Source organism: Merops nubicus, unplaced genomic scaffold (assembly GCF_000691845.1).
Source record: "Merops nubicus isolate BGI_N331 unplaced genomic scaffold, ASM69184v1 scaffold12908, whole genome shotgun sequence".
Taxonomy (NCBI): domain Eukaryota; kingdom Metazoa; phylum Chordata; class Aves; order Coraciiformes; family Meropidae; genus Merops; species Merops nubicus.
In genome coordinates, this window is record NW_008623707.1 from 1 (window position 1) to 12,856 (window position 12,856).

At 39.1% G+C, this 12,856-nt stretch overlaps 1 protein-coding gene across 1 annotated transcript; it reads right to left on the minus strand.

Moving 5' to 3' along the window:
- Nucleotides 1-868: 868 nt before the first annotated feature.
- On the minus strand, nucleotides 869-12,210 carry LOC103777608 (sister chromatid cohesion protein PDS5 homolog B-like; the record flags this gene model as incomplete). Its single annotated transcript, XM_008945167.1, has 5 exons — nucleotides 869-995; nucleotides 2,929-3,026; nucleotides 3,127-3,213; nucleotides 8,488-8,691; nucleotides 12,085-12,210. Coding segments are annotated over 5 exons (642 nt in total), but the record flags the coding sequence as incomplete, so codon positions are not given.
- Between the last annotated feature and the right edge of the window lie 646 nt (nucleotides 12,211-12,856).

Consider the following 12,856-nt stretch of genomic DNA (forward strand, 5'->3'; position numbering starts at 1 on the left):
GAAGGACACAGCTAAAACAATTCCAGTGGAAAAAAAAACCAACAAACTACTAAGCTATACTAAAGCCTTTATAGTCTTTCCACTGTTGATAGAAAAATAATTTATGTGCTGTTTGCTTACTGAACTTGATGCCTTGTGGTAGTGCACACTATGTTGCACTGCTTTGTATATTTTTCAGAGAGCACCTTGTGATGTCTATTCTGTTACACCATTGTTAGACTAAGGTTAAAAAAAATAAAGGCATTCTGAAGCCCACTTAACCTTACTGTAGGTTCTAATGAGTACATGGAAAGTTAGCCCTTTCCTGAACACACTAAATAAATTAAATTTAGATGACAGCCATAACTGTCTAACATCCAGTTAAATATAAATTTCCTAGATTATTTCCCAGAAGTGTTTCATCTCATACACAACTTAAGTTGTCCTCTACACTTGTAGCCCAAGAGTTTGTAGTGGGATCCAGCTAGTTTTCGGAACAAATCAGACTTCCTTGCTTTTTAAACATTTAAGTGTCAGAACAAAATGCAAACTTTCAAGTTTTTCCCCAGTTCATCTATAGGACACTTTCTATGTGTCATTTACATTGGTCTGTTGGTACTGACTGGACGTAAAACCCACGCATATACATTGGCATGACATTAAAGCTTTTAGATTATTGTGACCACTTATATTTTGGTTTACTGCAAGACAATCATAGCAACAAAACGCTACTGAATTTTCTGGAGATTAAAAATAATTTGTTTGCTACAAAAATACAATAGGAACACATTTGCTACAGCTATTCTCTCAATGAGATCTGAATATCTGAATACATACACCAAACAAATCACAACTGGAAAAAAAAAATTAAGCCATCGTTAAGTCTTACCTTATGTGCTGGCACTAGATTAACTAACACTGTATCCAAAAGTTCCTGTGACACAGTATCTCCCTCACAAATGATAGAGCTCATTAGATCAACCATGTGCATGTGTACTTTTTGGTTATGACCGTTGCTGAAATGAAAAACAAGAACTCTTAGTACTGTTCACATGAAGTACCACCTCTGTTTGGCGTGCTCTCTATGCCGACGCCAAACAGCACCGAATATCATCATTAAATCACACGTGTTTGCAGCAGCCAAAATCCTTAAGCTTCTTGGCTGCATATACCACTTTCTAAAAGGTTCTTGAATCTCATGACCTCTTCAGTTACTACTGTAGTAAAAGAGTAAGAGGACTGCATCTGTCCCTGCCAAGAAAAAATAGTCTATTAGAACATCCCAAATCTCTCCCCCCTACTCAACACCAGTGAGACTTCATCTGGGTTCTGCGTCCAGTCCTGGGCTTCCCAGCACACAAGAGACACAGGCACCCTAGAGTCAGTCCAGCAAAAGGCCACAAAGGTGAATAAGGCACTAGCACAGCTCTCAAGGAGAGGCTAAGAGATCTGACATCTTTTTTCACCCTCAAGGAGAGATGGCTTAGGTAGGAACTTCTCCTCAGGTTTAAATATCTGATGCTGGGAGTAAGACAGGGCCAGGCTCATCTGAGTGATGTCCAGTGACAGGACAAAGGGCCGACAGGCACAAAGGTGAAATACAGAACATTGTTTAAACATAAGAAAGAGAAACTTTTCTAATGTACAGCTTCAGCAAGGCTTTCAACACTGTCTCCCATAACATCCTCATAAGGAAACTCAGGAAGCAGGGGTTAGAGGAGTACACACTGAAGTGTGTTGAGAACCAGCTGAATGACAGAGCTCAGTGGGTTGTGATCAGCAGCACAGACTAGCTGGAGGCCTGCAGTTCATGGTGTTCCCCAAGGGTCACCGCTGGGTCCAGACTTGTCCAGCATATTCATCAATGACCTGGATGAAGGGACATGCATTGAGTGTACCCTCAGCAGCTTTGGTGGTGGTACAAAACTGGGAGGAGTGGCTGACACACTGGAAGCCCGTGCTGCCATTCAGCAAGGTGTGAAGCCATGAGCCAGCATTGTGCCCTTGCAGCCATGAAGGCCAATGGTACCTTGAGCTGCATTAAGAGTGTGACCAATAGGTCACACCCGCTCTACTCTGGCCTAGTGAGGGTCCATCTGGAGTACTGTGACAAATTCTGGACTCCTCAGTTAAAGGGAGACAGGGAACTACTGGAGAAAGTCCAGCAGAGGGCTACAAGGATCATTAGGGGACTGGACCATCTGCCTTATGAAGAAAGGCTGAGGGACATGGGTCTATTTAGCCTGGAGAAGAGAAGACTGAGAGGGGATCTTCCCAGTACTTATAAATACCTAAAGTGTGGGTGCTGAGAGGATGGGGCCAGACCCTTTTCAGCAGTGCCCAGTGACTGAACAATGGGCAATCGGCACAAACTGGAAAGTTCCATCTAAACATAAGGAAAAACTTCTTTACTGTGAGGGTGACTAAACTCTGGAACAGGCTGTCCAGGGAGACTGTGGAGTCTCCTTCTCTGGAGACTCTGAAAACCCTCCTGAACATGTTCCTGTGTAACCTGCCTTCAGGGTGATTGTCCAGAGAGGCCCTGGAGTCTCCATCCTTGGAGACGCTCAAAACAGAGCTGGTTAAATTCCTGGGCAACCTGCTTCAGCTGACCCTGGTTTTAGCAAGGGGGGCAGACTAGACTATCTCTAGCAGTACCTTCCAGTGTCCACTGTTTTCTGGTTCACGTTTTTATAGCAACAATCCTTCAAATTCCTTAGAAGTTCATGTTGCACCATTCATTTTCCATTTCAAGAACAGAATAAAATAAACAGTAAAAAAACAAAGTAAGTTTCTTCCAAAAAAAAAAAAAGTAGTGTCTTAAAGCAGGCAAAACTGACAGCTTGTTTACACTGCTACCCTTAGTTAAACTGAATTACAAAACTAAGCTTGGTTAGAAACCTCTAAACCACACAATCATATATTATAATTGGAGGTAACAATACTTACTTAATTACTGAAAACAGTGTTCTGTACAACTGTGTAAAAATCTCATTGCTGTCTTCTAATTCAAAGCATATATTATAAGACTTGACCCAAGCAATGTTCTGTGTTGGACAGGAAAAAAAATCAAAGGAATAATTAGTACAAGATTAAGTTCAAAAATTATATTTTCATAGTTGTTATGAAATAAGTTATGAAGCTTACCTCAAGCAAATAAAAATATCGATTAAACTGGGGGCTTTTTGTATCTTCTAAACCCTTAAGTTGCCTTGTTATGAACATAAATATATCCTAAAAAGAAAGAAGTGATAGTTAATCAGTTGCAACAAAACTTTCAAAATTAAAATAATTACCTCTTAAAATTACTCATATTACTCATCACTACAAAATATGCAACAACAACAAACACTGTTTCACTATCCAAAAGCAGATGACCTACAAACCATGGCAGAGAATTGTCAAGGAGTAATTCTAAACAGCTCCATGTTTCTTTAGAGGGTTGAGAAAAGCAACCTTTTCCTAAGGAAGCAGAAGTTTTTCTTTTGTGGAAAAAAAAAAAAACCACTCATCTTGACAAGCAGAGCTGCAACTGGCTGATGTGTTGCAGAACTCAAAAAGTTATTCAGAAGGCAAATGAATTTTACATTTCTCCTTTACTCTGCGATAGGTTTTGACAGAAGAAGAATCTGCAGCTTCCCTAAGAGTGTTATTGTATGTTTACACTGCACTGCTTGTGCATTTCTCAGTCATCGTGCTACTCAAGCAGATCACGTCTCTTGCAAAACCCAATGAACCAAGATTCTCCTGCTTCCTTTATCAACCTTCAGTATGTGAAGAGTTCTTCAGAAAAAGCATTACACAGAATAAATTCAAGCAGGTTATAAAGGAACAACCAGTTGATTCTGAACAGAATGGAAACAGAGTGTAGCCTTTTGTAAAATGCTTTTTACTTTCAGATAATTAACAGCTGTAAATTCATAACGACTGTATTAAACCAAAAGATTCAGTCAGTTCACAGCGTCAACTGTACCTGTAATACTTTGCCTAGCAATCTAGGTATAAATCAAATAATTCCAAAAGGTCTCAAGTTGCTATAATACATACAAGAACGCCTTACAGATAACCCTGAGAAAAAAGCTATAATAGAAAGAGTCTGTTAAGTTTTTCTATAATATTTTCCAAGGACCATTTCCCCTCACTCCCCAAGTGATGGACAAAAAAAAAAAAAAAAAGAGCTGTGTTCTTCTTCCCTAATGCTACCACCTCAGGATGATGCAGCCTTAATCATTCAGCTGAGCACATATTGTGGTCCTAGGTAAAAATCAGCAATTAGATTACATGTGACTTCACCATCTCTTGGTAAAAAAGCACAGCAAGCACATTGTTCAGATCTAGCCACATTAATGTTTGAATTTGGATCAAGATCATGCCTTTGAAGTACTAGATAAGGATGATCAGAAGAATCACTGTTTGGCTCACACTTCAGATCAACTGCAGAGCATACAAACTACACTCTTTAGTTGAAATTAAAACCAAAGACAGAGTTCAGAGGACCCATCTAATGGAGTCCAACCACGCAAAAGCAGGTCTGAAGATTTCTTCCTTAAAAACTAGTGCCTGAACTACTAGCAGGCCAGCAGCACACCCAAAATGAGTTCCACTAGCTGAAAAAGAGGTACACCAGAAGGTGCTGTGAAGTTTACAAGACCTATGAACTGAGTCTCAGTAAAAGGTAAGACCAAATGAAAGATGAAGTATCAAAAAGAATGACCAATGCCAAATTAAAAAACTACCTCACCTTAGAACTCAGGCCCTAGGTACAGTTATTCTGTTAGAACTTGCACAGATCCATCTCCATCATCGTTTAACAAAGTACCTTTACTGTTTATCCTACAGCTCAGCATGCAACACTAACTTACTCAGTGAGATTCAAAGACCCAACTGAAAACTGATTTATGAAGCACTCATCACTGTACTGCATACGAATACGAACCTTAACAAACAGCACACATGTACAGTACATCTACCATCTGAATGCTTCACCAATAACAGTGGCATGATTTTAAAAAGTAATAATTTACTCCTAATTCTACTTTTTTCTATTCCTGTTCTAAAGCAAGACAAACCCAAAAGTACTCACCAATTTTTAATATCTAGGACATCCTCTTTTTGGGCATACAGAAGATACAATTTGAACATGCATTTATAGATGCAACACAGGCTAAAACAAATTTTGTTGCAATTTCTTAGCTGCAGCCCTTTCACAAACTGGACAATATGGCTTCACATCAGACTCCATAAAGCAAGTCTACATTAGAACCCAGACTCTAAAACCAAAAGTGCTTACTTTAGCTTTAGGAAGAACTTTGAATGCTTTTTTGTGAACACTTGTCCTGATACCAATTACCCACGTAACAGCTTCAGTAAGCACCAGAGCCATGGCTTTCACCACAGAACGCATTCGGATAGCTGACATTCTGCCACTATACACACCCTTAAACATCTCCATTTCAGCTGAGTCAGGCAGACAGTCCATTTGCCTAAGTGGTTTTCTTTGACACAAAGAAGAAAATGAGATTTGGGCTCTAGGATTTCCCCAGACTGAGGAAGACTTAAAGTCAGAAGTTCCCAGATCCCCAAAGAACAATCCTGCTCCAGCTCTGCTTTTAGCGTGCTTGTGGCTCTTTCCATTCCTCTTCTCAAAGCTCTTCCAACACTCAGTGAGGAATGTAAAACTTATACTGAGGATACACAAAGGAAGGAAACATGGAATTCTGACCCCTCCTCTCAATATCTCACTTGTACAATGTATAAGTTAGAGAGATCCAAAGAGACTGAAGCAAGTGCAAAACCTTACGTTCTCCATGCTCAAGAAATTATCCTCTTCTATACTTTGAGTCAAATGGTTTGAGTTGGAAAGGACCTTAAAGATCCTCTAATTCCAACCCATCTGCCACCCACAGGGACACCTCTCACTAGACCACATTGCTCAAAGCCCCATCCAGCCTGACCCTGAACAATTCCAGAGATGGAACATCCACAATTTCCCTGGGCAGGCTGTGACAGTGTCTCAGTGCCCTCATAAGGAAGAACAACTTCCTTATATCTAATCTCTCCTCTTTCAGTTTGAAGGCATTACCCCTCATCCTATCACTACAAGCTCTTTGTAAAAAGTCCCTTCAGATACTGGAAGACTGCAGGAAGGTCTCCCCAAAGCCTTCTCTTCTTCAGGCTAAACAACCCCAACTCTTTCAGCCTGTCCTCATAGGAGAGGTGTTCCAGCCCTGTGATGATCTTTATGGCCCTCCTCTGGACCTGCTCCAACAAGTCCACGTCCTCCTTATGTTGGGAGCTCCAGAGATGGATGCAGTACTCCAGGTGGGGTCACACTAGAGCAGAGCAGAGGGGAAGAATCACCTCCTTTGACCTAATGGCCACGCTTCTTTTGATGCGCCTGGGGATACAGTTGGCTTTCTGGGCTGCAATCACACATGGTAGGCTCATGGTGAGGTTTTTGTGAACCAGCAAACCCAAGTCTTTCTCCTCAGGACTACTCTCAATCCATACTCTGCCCAGCTTGTATTTGTGCTTAGGCTTGCCTCAACTCAGGTGCAGGACCTGCACTTGGCCTTTGAACTTTGTGAGGTTGGCATGGGCCCTCCAGATGGCATCCCTTCCCTCCAGTGCTGAACCCTCCCGCTCTGGTGAAGCCATGCTGCTTGCCATCCATCACCTCCTCATTTTCCATGTCTTAGCAAAGCCTTCAGGAGGATCTACTCCATGATCTCACCAGGCACAGAGGTAAGAATTTTGAGGTGAGACAAATCCCTTTGCCATCTTTAACTCTGGTGCTAAACATACTAGTAGAATCTCAAAGTTGCAGTATGGATGTGGTATTAAATATTGGATAAGAATAGTGCCAAGATATAACCCAAGAGGAATCACTCTTCCTCCTACTTCTTTGTCATAAAGTGGGGGGAACTCTTCGACATTTGTATTGGAGCTTGTCCTGCAGCCACAAGAGCCACGTTCAGCAGAAATGGGTTTGCAAAAGCCTACCTCAGTAGCCCTAGGCAAAGGTCTCTATTGTTTGCCCTTTCTTTATTTCTCAAAATGGGTTTAGAAATCTACATCAAGAAATGGAAATCTGAATTCTGAAATCTGCACATTAGAGAACTGAATGCTGATGCTGACAGTGGAGCCTGTTCAGAGCTCTATCCAAGTGGCAGCAGTATGCTGACACTGCAGGTATGAGATCAGTAAGGTAAACTTTCCAACAGTATAGACTACAACATTTGAAACTTAGTAGCATTTGGTACTGTAAGTTCTGTAAGGAGGAACATTATAATTAGTAGCCCCACTCAAAAAGAGAAAAAAACTCTAAGCCTACCTAACAAGCAAAGGAAAGCATACCCTCAAAACTGAAGTAGAAATCAAGATGCCTGCAATCAAACTTGAATATAGCAGAGTAGATAAAGTTAATGTCTGCCTCCAGCTGAAGGCGGTGTAATCAATAAGACAACTAGATAGTGTGTTGTTCTGAATTGTTACAGATTTGATTAAGAAAATACAGCTAACAGAAATCCCTAGGTATCTCTCCAATATACGTAGTAGCACAGGATGCACTACAGTTGCAACTGTACTGTATGCCCTTCTTATGAAGCACTTCTTGTGCAACCACTAGACCAGAAATTGAGTGATTTCTTCTTGAGTGACATAGCTGCCACCATAACCACCTTTTTATCCTGCTGTGGAGAAAACCAAAACACAAACCAATATAAAAATTTCACACACACTCTTAAATCAGGGAGACAACAAATTACACATTTTTCAGTGTTTCAGTCTCCTGCAAGATCTTCTGTAAGGCCCAGCTCATCATGCTAGATTCAGATTGTGTAAAGGAAATAGTCTGATTTTGGGTTGTAAAGAAAGATAGATTTCTATTAAAAAATAAACACAATACAATTTAAAAACCTACTTTTCTGAAACAAATAGGGCAGATATACACTGCCTTTTAAAACCTGGCATTTCTCTATCAACCATCTCCATCTAGTGGGATCAGTGATATTTGTAATTGCAGAATTTTCCAATTCACAGCTGAAATCATTATCCTCTGTACAATAATATTTTTTCTTTGTTTCAAAGATGAACACATCTATCTATCTATCAAAATACAATAATCAGCTCCTGCTTTATTAATCAGAAACAGCAGGGGTGTTTTCCAAATTGAAGGAATTGGCTATCTTGCAAAAGATTATGATAATAGCTATAGAGATATCAGTATTTCTAAAGTAATTAACTATTTGCAAATCCCAGTGACAGTTCAATAAAATACTCATTATCAATATAAATCCAAAACTCTTCAAGTTTTTGACAGAGGTACAATATATCACTTTATCTGACGAACATTTGACCTGGTCAAACACCTCTACCCCAGAATCATGTGAAAAGCTTGGATTGCTTAGGTTGAAGCAGAAATAAAGGGAGGAAAAATTATAATTGATTATAACTTCTATTATTCAAGTTTAGAAACCTGGTGTAGAAAAAGAGATTAATTCAATTTACCTTTAATTTATCTGGTGAAGTATATGGAGCTTCAGGCGCATAAATTCTGAAGATATCAGCAAGACAACAGGCTACCAACAAACGCACGTCCTTATCAGGATGTTTGAGGAAAAAATCTGAAGCAAGATGCAATGCAAGATTTAAGTAGAGCTCCTTTTCTTCTTCAGAGTCCTGGTCCATATCCATGAAAGTTTTCACAACCATCTAAAAAGAGAGACATCAGTACATAAAATGAAGTACTCTTTGTAACAGAGTCCTTACTGAAAGTTCCTCTTCCAGTTTTGTGCAACTTCTTTCAGTAGTATTATCAGGAATTAAGTGGTACTTATTTGACTAACCAGTGTCTCATTTTTCAGGGCACAGGAAGGACCTAGTAAGATCCTATGAGCTGTCCCAGCACACAATCTCAGAGTTACTTAAGTTTAGCTATGGTATTTCATGCATCTTTGTGAGAAACCATATAATCAAGTTGTCTAGGTCAAAAAACCACCAGTAGCATTCACTGTTACAGCAATTCACTGAAAAACTTACAAAACAGCAAAGCTTCATTCAAAGTACTTCTTTCTCCCTCAAGTATTTAGGGTATAATTAATTTTCTCTCTATTCTCTCAATTTCCAAGTTTTTCTCCACTACTGCTCTAAGGACACATTTATCCCCCTGTGCTCTCCAGAAGCACAGCATGCACTTTCAGATGAAGCACATGTAAAACCAGTGCAGCCCAGCAGCATGTATGTTGTCCAAGATCCCCATTAGTATTATTAGCATTCAATAGACTAAAGTTGTGGAAGATAAAAAAAGTCTGGGACACCAAGTATTTGACATCCTAAATAGAACAAAAGCAACAAAAGCTGTAATTAGTAACTGCTAGTTGGTGAAAATCCTTGTATTAAAAATAAACCAAAGGAGAAGAACCTATTGACAAAACAAAAGTAATGATGCTTTTCTCCGATTTTTTATTTGAATCACAAGAGTGAGTTATTTTAAGGAGTTCAACTGTTGTTAAAATTAACAAAATGGAAATAAAGACTTAATTACACAGTCCCAACAATTAAAGCCAAAACTCCCATCTATTTAACCAGTGTAGGAAGGGATGGTTTTCAACAGTAGCGATGTCAGTTGAAGTTCCTCAAGAAACCCACAACTCCAAAACACTACCAATAATTTCCTATAGCTTGCTTTATTTTTAAATTATCCTCTCTCCCCCTCCAAAACCCAAAAATATTTACTATAATGGGTCAGGTAGCAATAAAACACAAATTTAAAAAATTAAAGACTTCTATATAACTAGGATCACAGCAGCTGTAAAGTTTTCAAACATCTGAGAATCTGAAAGGCACAGAAGATTAGTAGTTTATGCACACATACTACTTCTACTGTGAGAAAACAGAAGTCCTCCCCAGCCAGACATAAGATGACCCATTTGAAGTACACTGGTGCCCTTATACATTATTAATTTAAAAATTAGAAATGTTTTCTATTCTATGGATAGCAGTTAAGATTTATCTCATTAACAAAGCAATGAATAAATATTCAGATGTCATAAGAGTTCTTGCAACTAGTATGGGTTTTGTCTGCTCTAGAAATGAACCTCCAGTTTCTCCTCCCTGACCAACATGAACTTCCATATAGGATAACAAAAATCAGTCATCTTGTCTCCAGAGCAATCCAGGATAGTGTTCAAGAAAAAACAATGAAAAACAAGTTAGCAAGTTAGCTCTCCTAGCATACCTTTCAGCTTCCTGCGTAACAACAGGTTAGAGGATTCCTGAGCCTGAAATCACACTTAGACCACCATGATTAATATACTCTCAGAACTTCATCTTCCAGATGTGGCCCGTATTTCTCCCCCCATTCAATTTTTCCTACATCTTTCTACAGCAATAACTAAACTCGAAAGCTTACAGAAAGGCATGTTATTAGAGCACTGGTGTGAAAGCAATATATTCCATTAGATGATGTCTTGGTTCTTGTGTATTAACTGTGGATATAATGCTCTCCTCACACTATTCATCATTTCCAAGCGTTTATCAACTTCTTTCCATCTTCAGTGCTAGTTCACGACTGACCATTTACTGTCTCTCTCCTTTCCAAATCCACTATAACTTTGAGATGGCATGGAACACAAATGCAAAAAAATTTCTGGGGCAAGTTATGCTAATAATAGAAAACCACCACGCGTATTTTCCATTTGATTTTCAGATTTCCCAGTAATCTGTATTTATACACCTATACTGTCACTAACAAACAGCAGACAATCTGCTTGTGTAAATCAAAATAAAATCCACAGAAAAGTGCTCCTGCCCTAATGCTTACATGTATGTGGCAGCCAGGGAAATGAAGAGTCTAGTCATTCACTTAATTATCAATGACTGTTCTTTAACACATGCCACTGTGTTTATACTATAGGTCTTATACACTTGTGGTACAGACTAAATCATCCAGCCCTTCATAAAAGGAGTCTTGTGTGGCTTTCTCCCTGCCTGTGTACTGATGAATGCACAGCCAGAATAAACAGCTGACAAGAAATGCAAGACATCCTGCAAAGTACACTTCTCCTGCAAGACAGATCAAGATGACAGAAGAGAAGGGATTGGTCATTCAAGGCCAAAAATGAGATGCAACTATAGGAGAAAGACTATCAGTAAGAACTGTGTACATTTTCACCAGCTAAAAAAAATTAAACATTCCAAACAAGTTTTCATCATGCATAGACAAAGTTATAAATGTCATCTTCTATTCAACATCATAGAATGCAGTAGTCTACCAACCCAGTTCCCAAGCACAGACAGGTTACTGGTGGGAGGGGACAAGGAATGCTTCTGTTTTGGGGTTTTATTGGGTTTTGTTCGTTTACCAGTAGTTCCAGCTGACTTAAAACTGCTTAAGAAAACAAACTCCAAATTAAGCTCTTCCAGCTGTTAGAATACTTAAGGCTCCTCTCTAACATCCGTTCCCCCCTGCCTCAGAGGGCAGCCTGAGCTGCAGGCATTGCTTCTGCACACTACTAACAGACTGGCCTTTCTGTGCAAGCACATGGGGAAATAAAGAGCATAGTAGTAACATAATTATCCCCCAAATCTCTCCAACCTTCCTGTACAGCTAGGCCAAATAAAGTGGTTCAAAAATTCAAGAGACAGAAATGCACAGTATAATCAAAGACTACCCTCATTATGATAAAGCTACAGTAATGAGAATAAAGTGTTTTGTAATCAATCCAAAAAGCATAAGCAAGAATGTATTCCGAATCACCCATCTTATTCCCAAACTTAGACTCTCATTTCAGTGTTTTCCAGTATTTTCTTCTCTAAATGTACTGACTTACTGTAGGAGCTGAAATAAAATTGAAACAGTATTTGAAATTAATACAGCTTATTTCCATTTGCATTTTTTAAACGCATTTAAATATTTTTGGACAAGTCACTTCAAGGCAGTGGTAGAACAGAAGGCACTACAACAAACAAGTTCCTCCCCTTCGCATAGAAAACGTAAAGCCCAAAGGAAAAAAAAATCCTTTCGGATAGAACATACAGTAATAGGATCATTGAATGCTGTAGGACAAGAAACTTCAGTCTGTAAACAGCTGCTTGCTTACTAACCTTCAGCCTTCTCACCATCTCTTCTTTAGATATTTTATCAGAGATTTCTTTGACTCCTGGAGGATAGGTGATTTTTCCATCATTGGCTCTCGTCTTTGAATGAGCCATGATTTCACCGTTTTGAAACTGTGGAAAGAAATTAAGAAGTCAGTATTGGTTAGCTGGTTTGTTTATCTTATTGGTCCCACTTCTAGGAAGGAAATCCAACTAGAAATATACCAACAAAACCCATACAAACAACAAAAAAATTGGACAAAGTATTCTGATTGCTTTCAGTAATTTATATTGTGGCAGACAGCAATGGTTTTGATACATGAGTTGATTGTCCTATGCTACAATAAAACTTTCAAGAAGCACAAACCTCCCAAAAAGCTAAAATTCCTCATCCCTGAATGTATTTCATCTTTACACTCAGAGATGCAACCAAGAAACTTATCTTACTGTACGAACTGTTTCCATCACTTGGTAATAATAAATCCTAGCCAGCTTGGATTTTTACACTCTCTGAGAAGACATCTGAAGGGGACCTGGTGTTTTCCAGATGATTAAATAGAGCACAATATTCCCAAAAGTCTAAACAGCATTGCCATTGAAGTGCTACACATCACAAATTTTAATTTGCCAGTACTGCTACACAAGCAACAGACAGAGGATGGAGTTGGGACAGGAGCCAAGCAGACCAAGTGGATGTCTTTCCTCTATGCCATAAAGCCACACTTAAGCAAAAGACTGCAGATAAGGAACAGAATCTTCTTCCTAAATTCCAAGTACA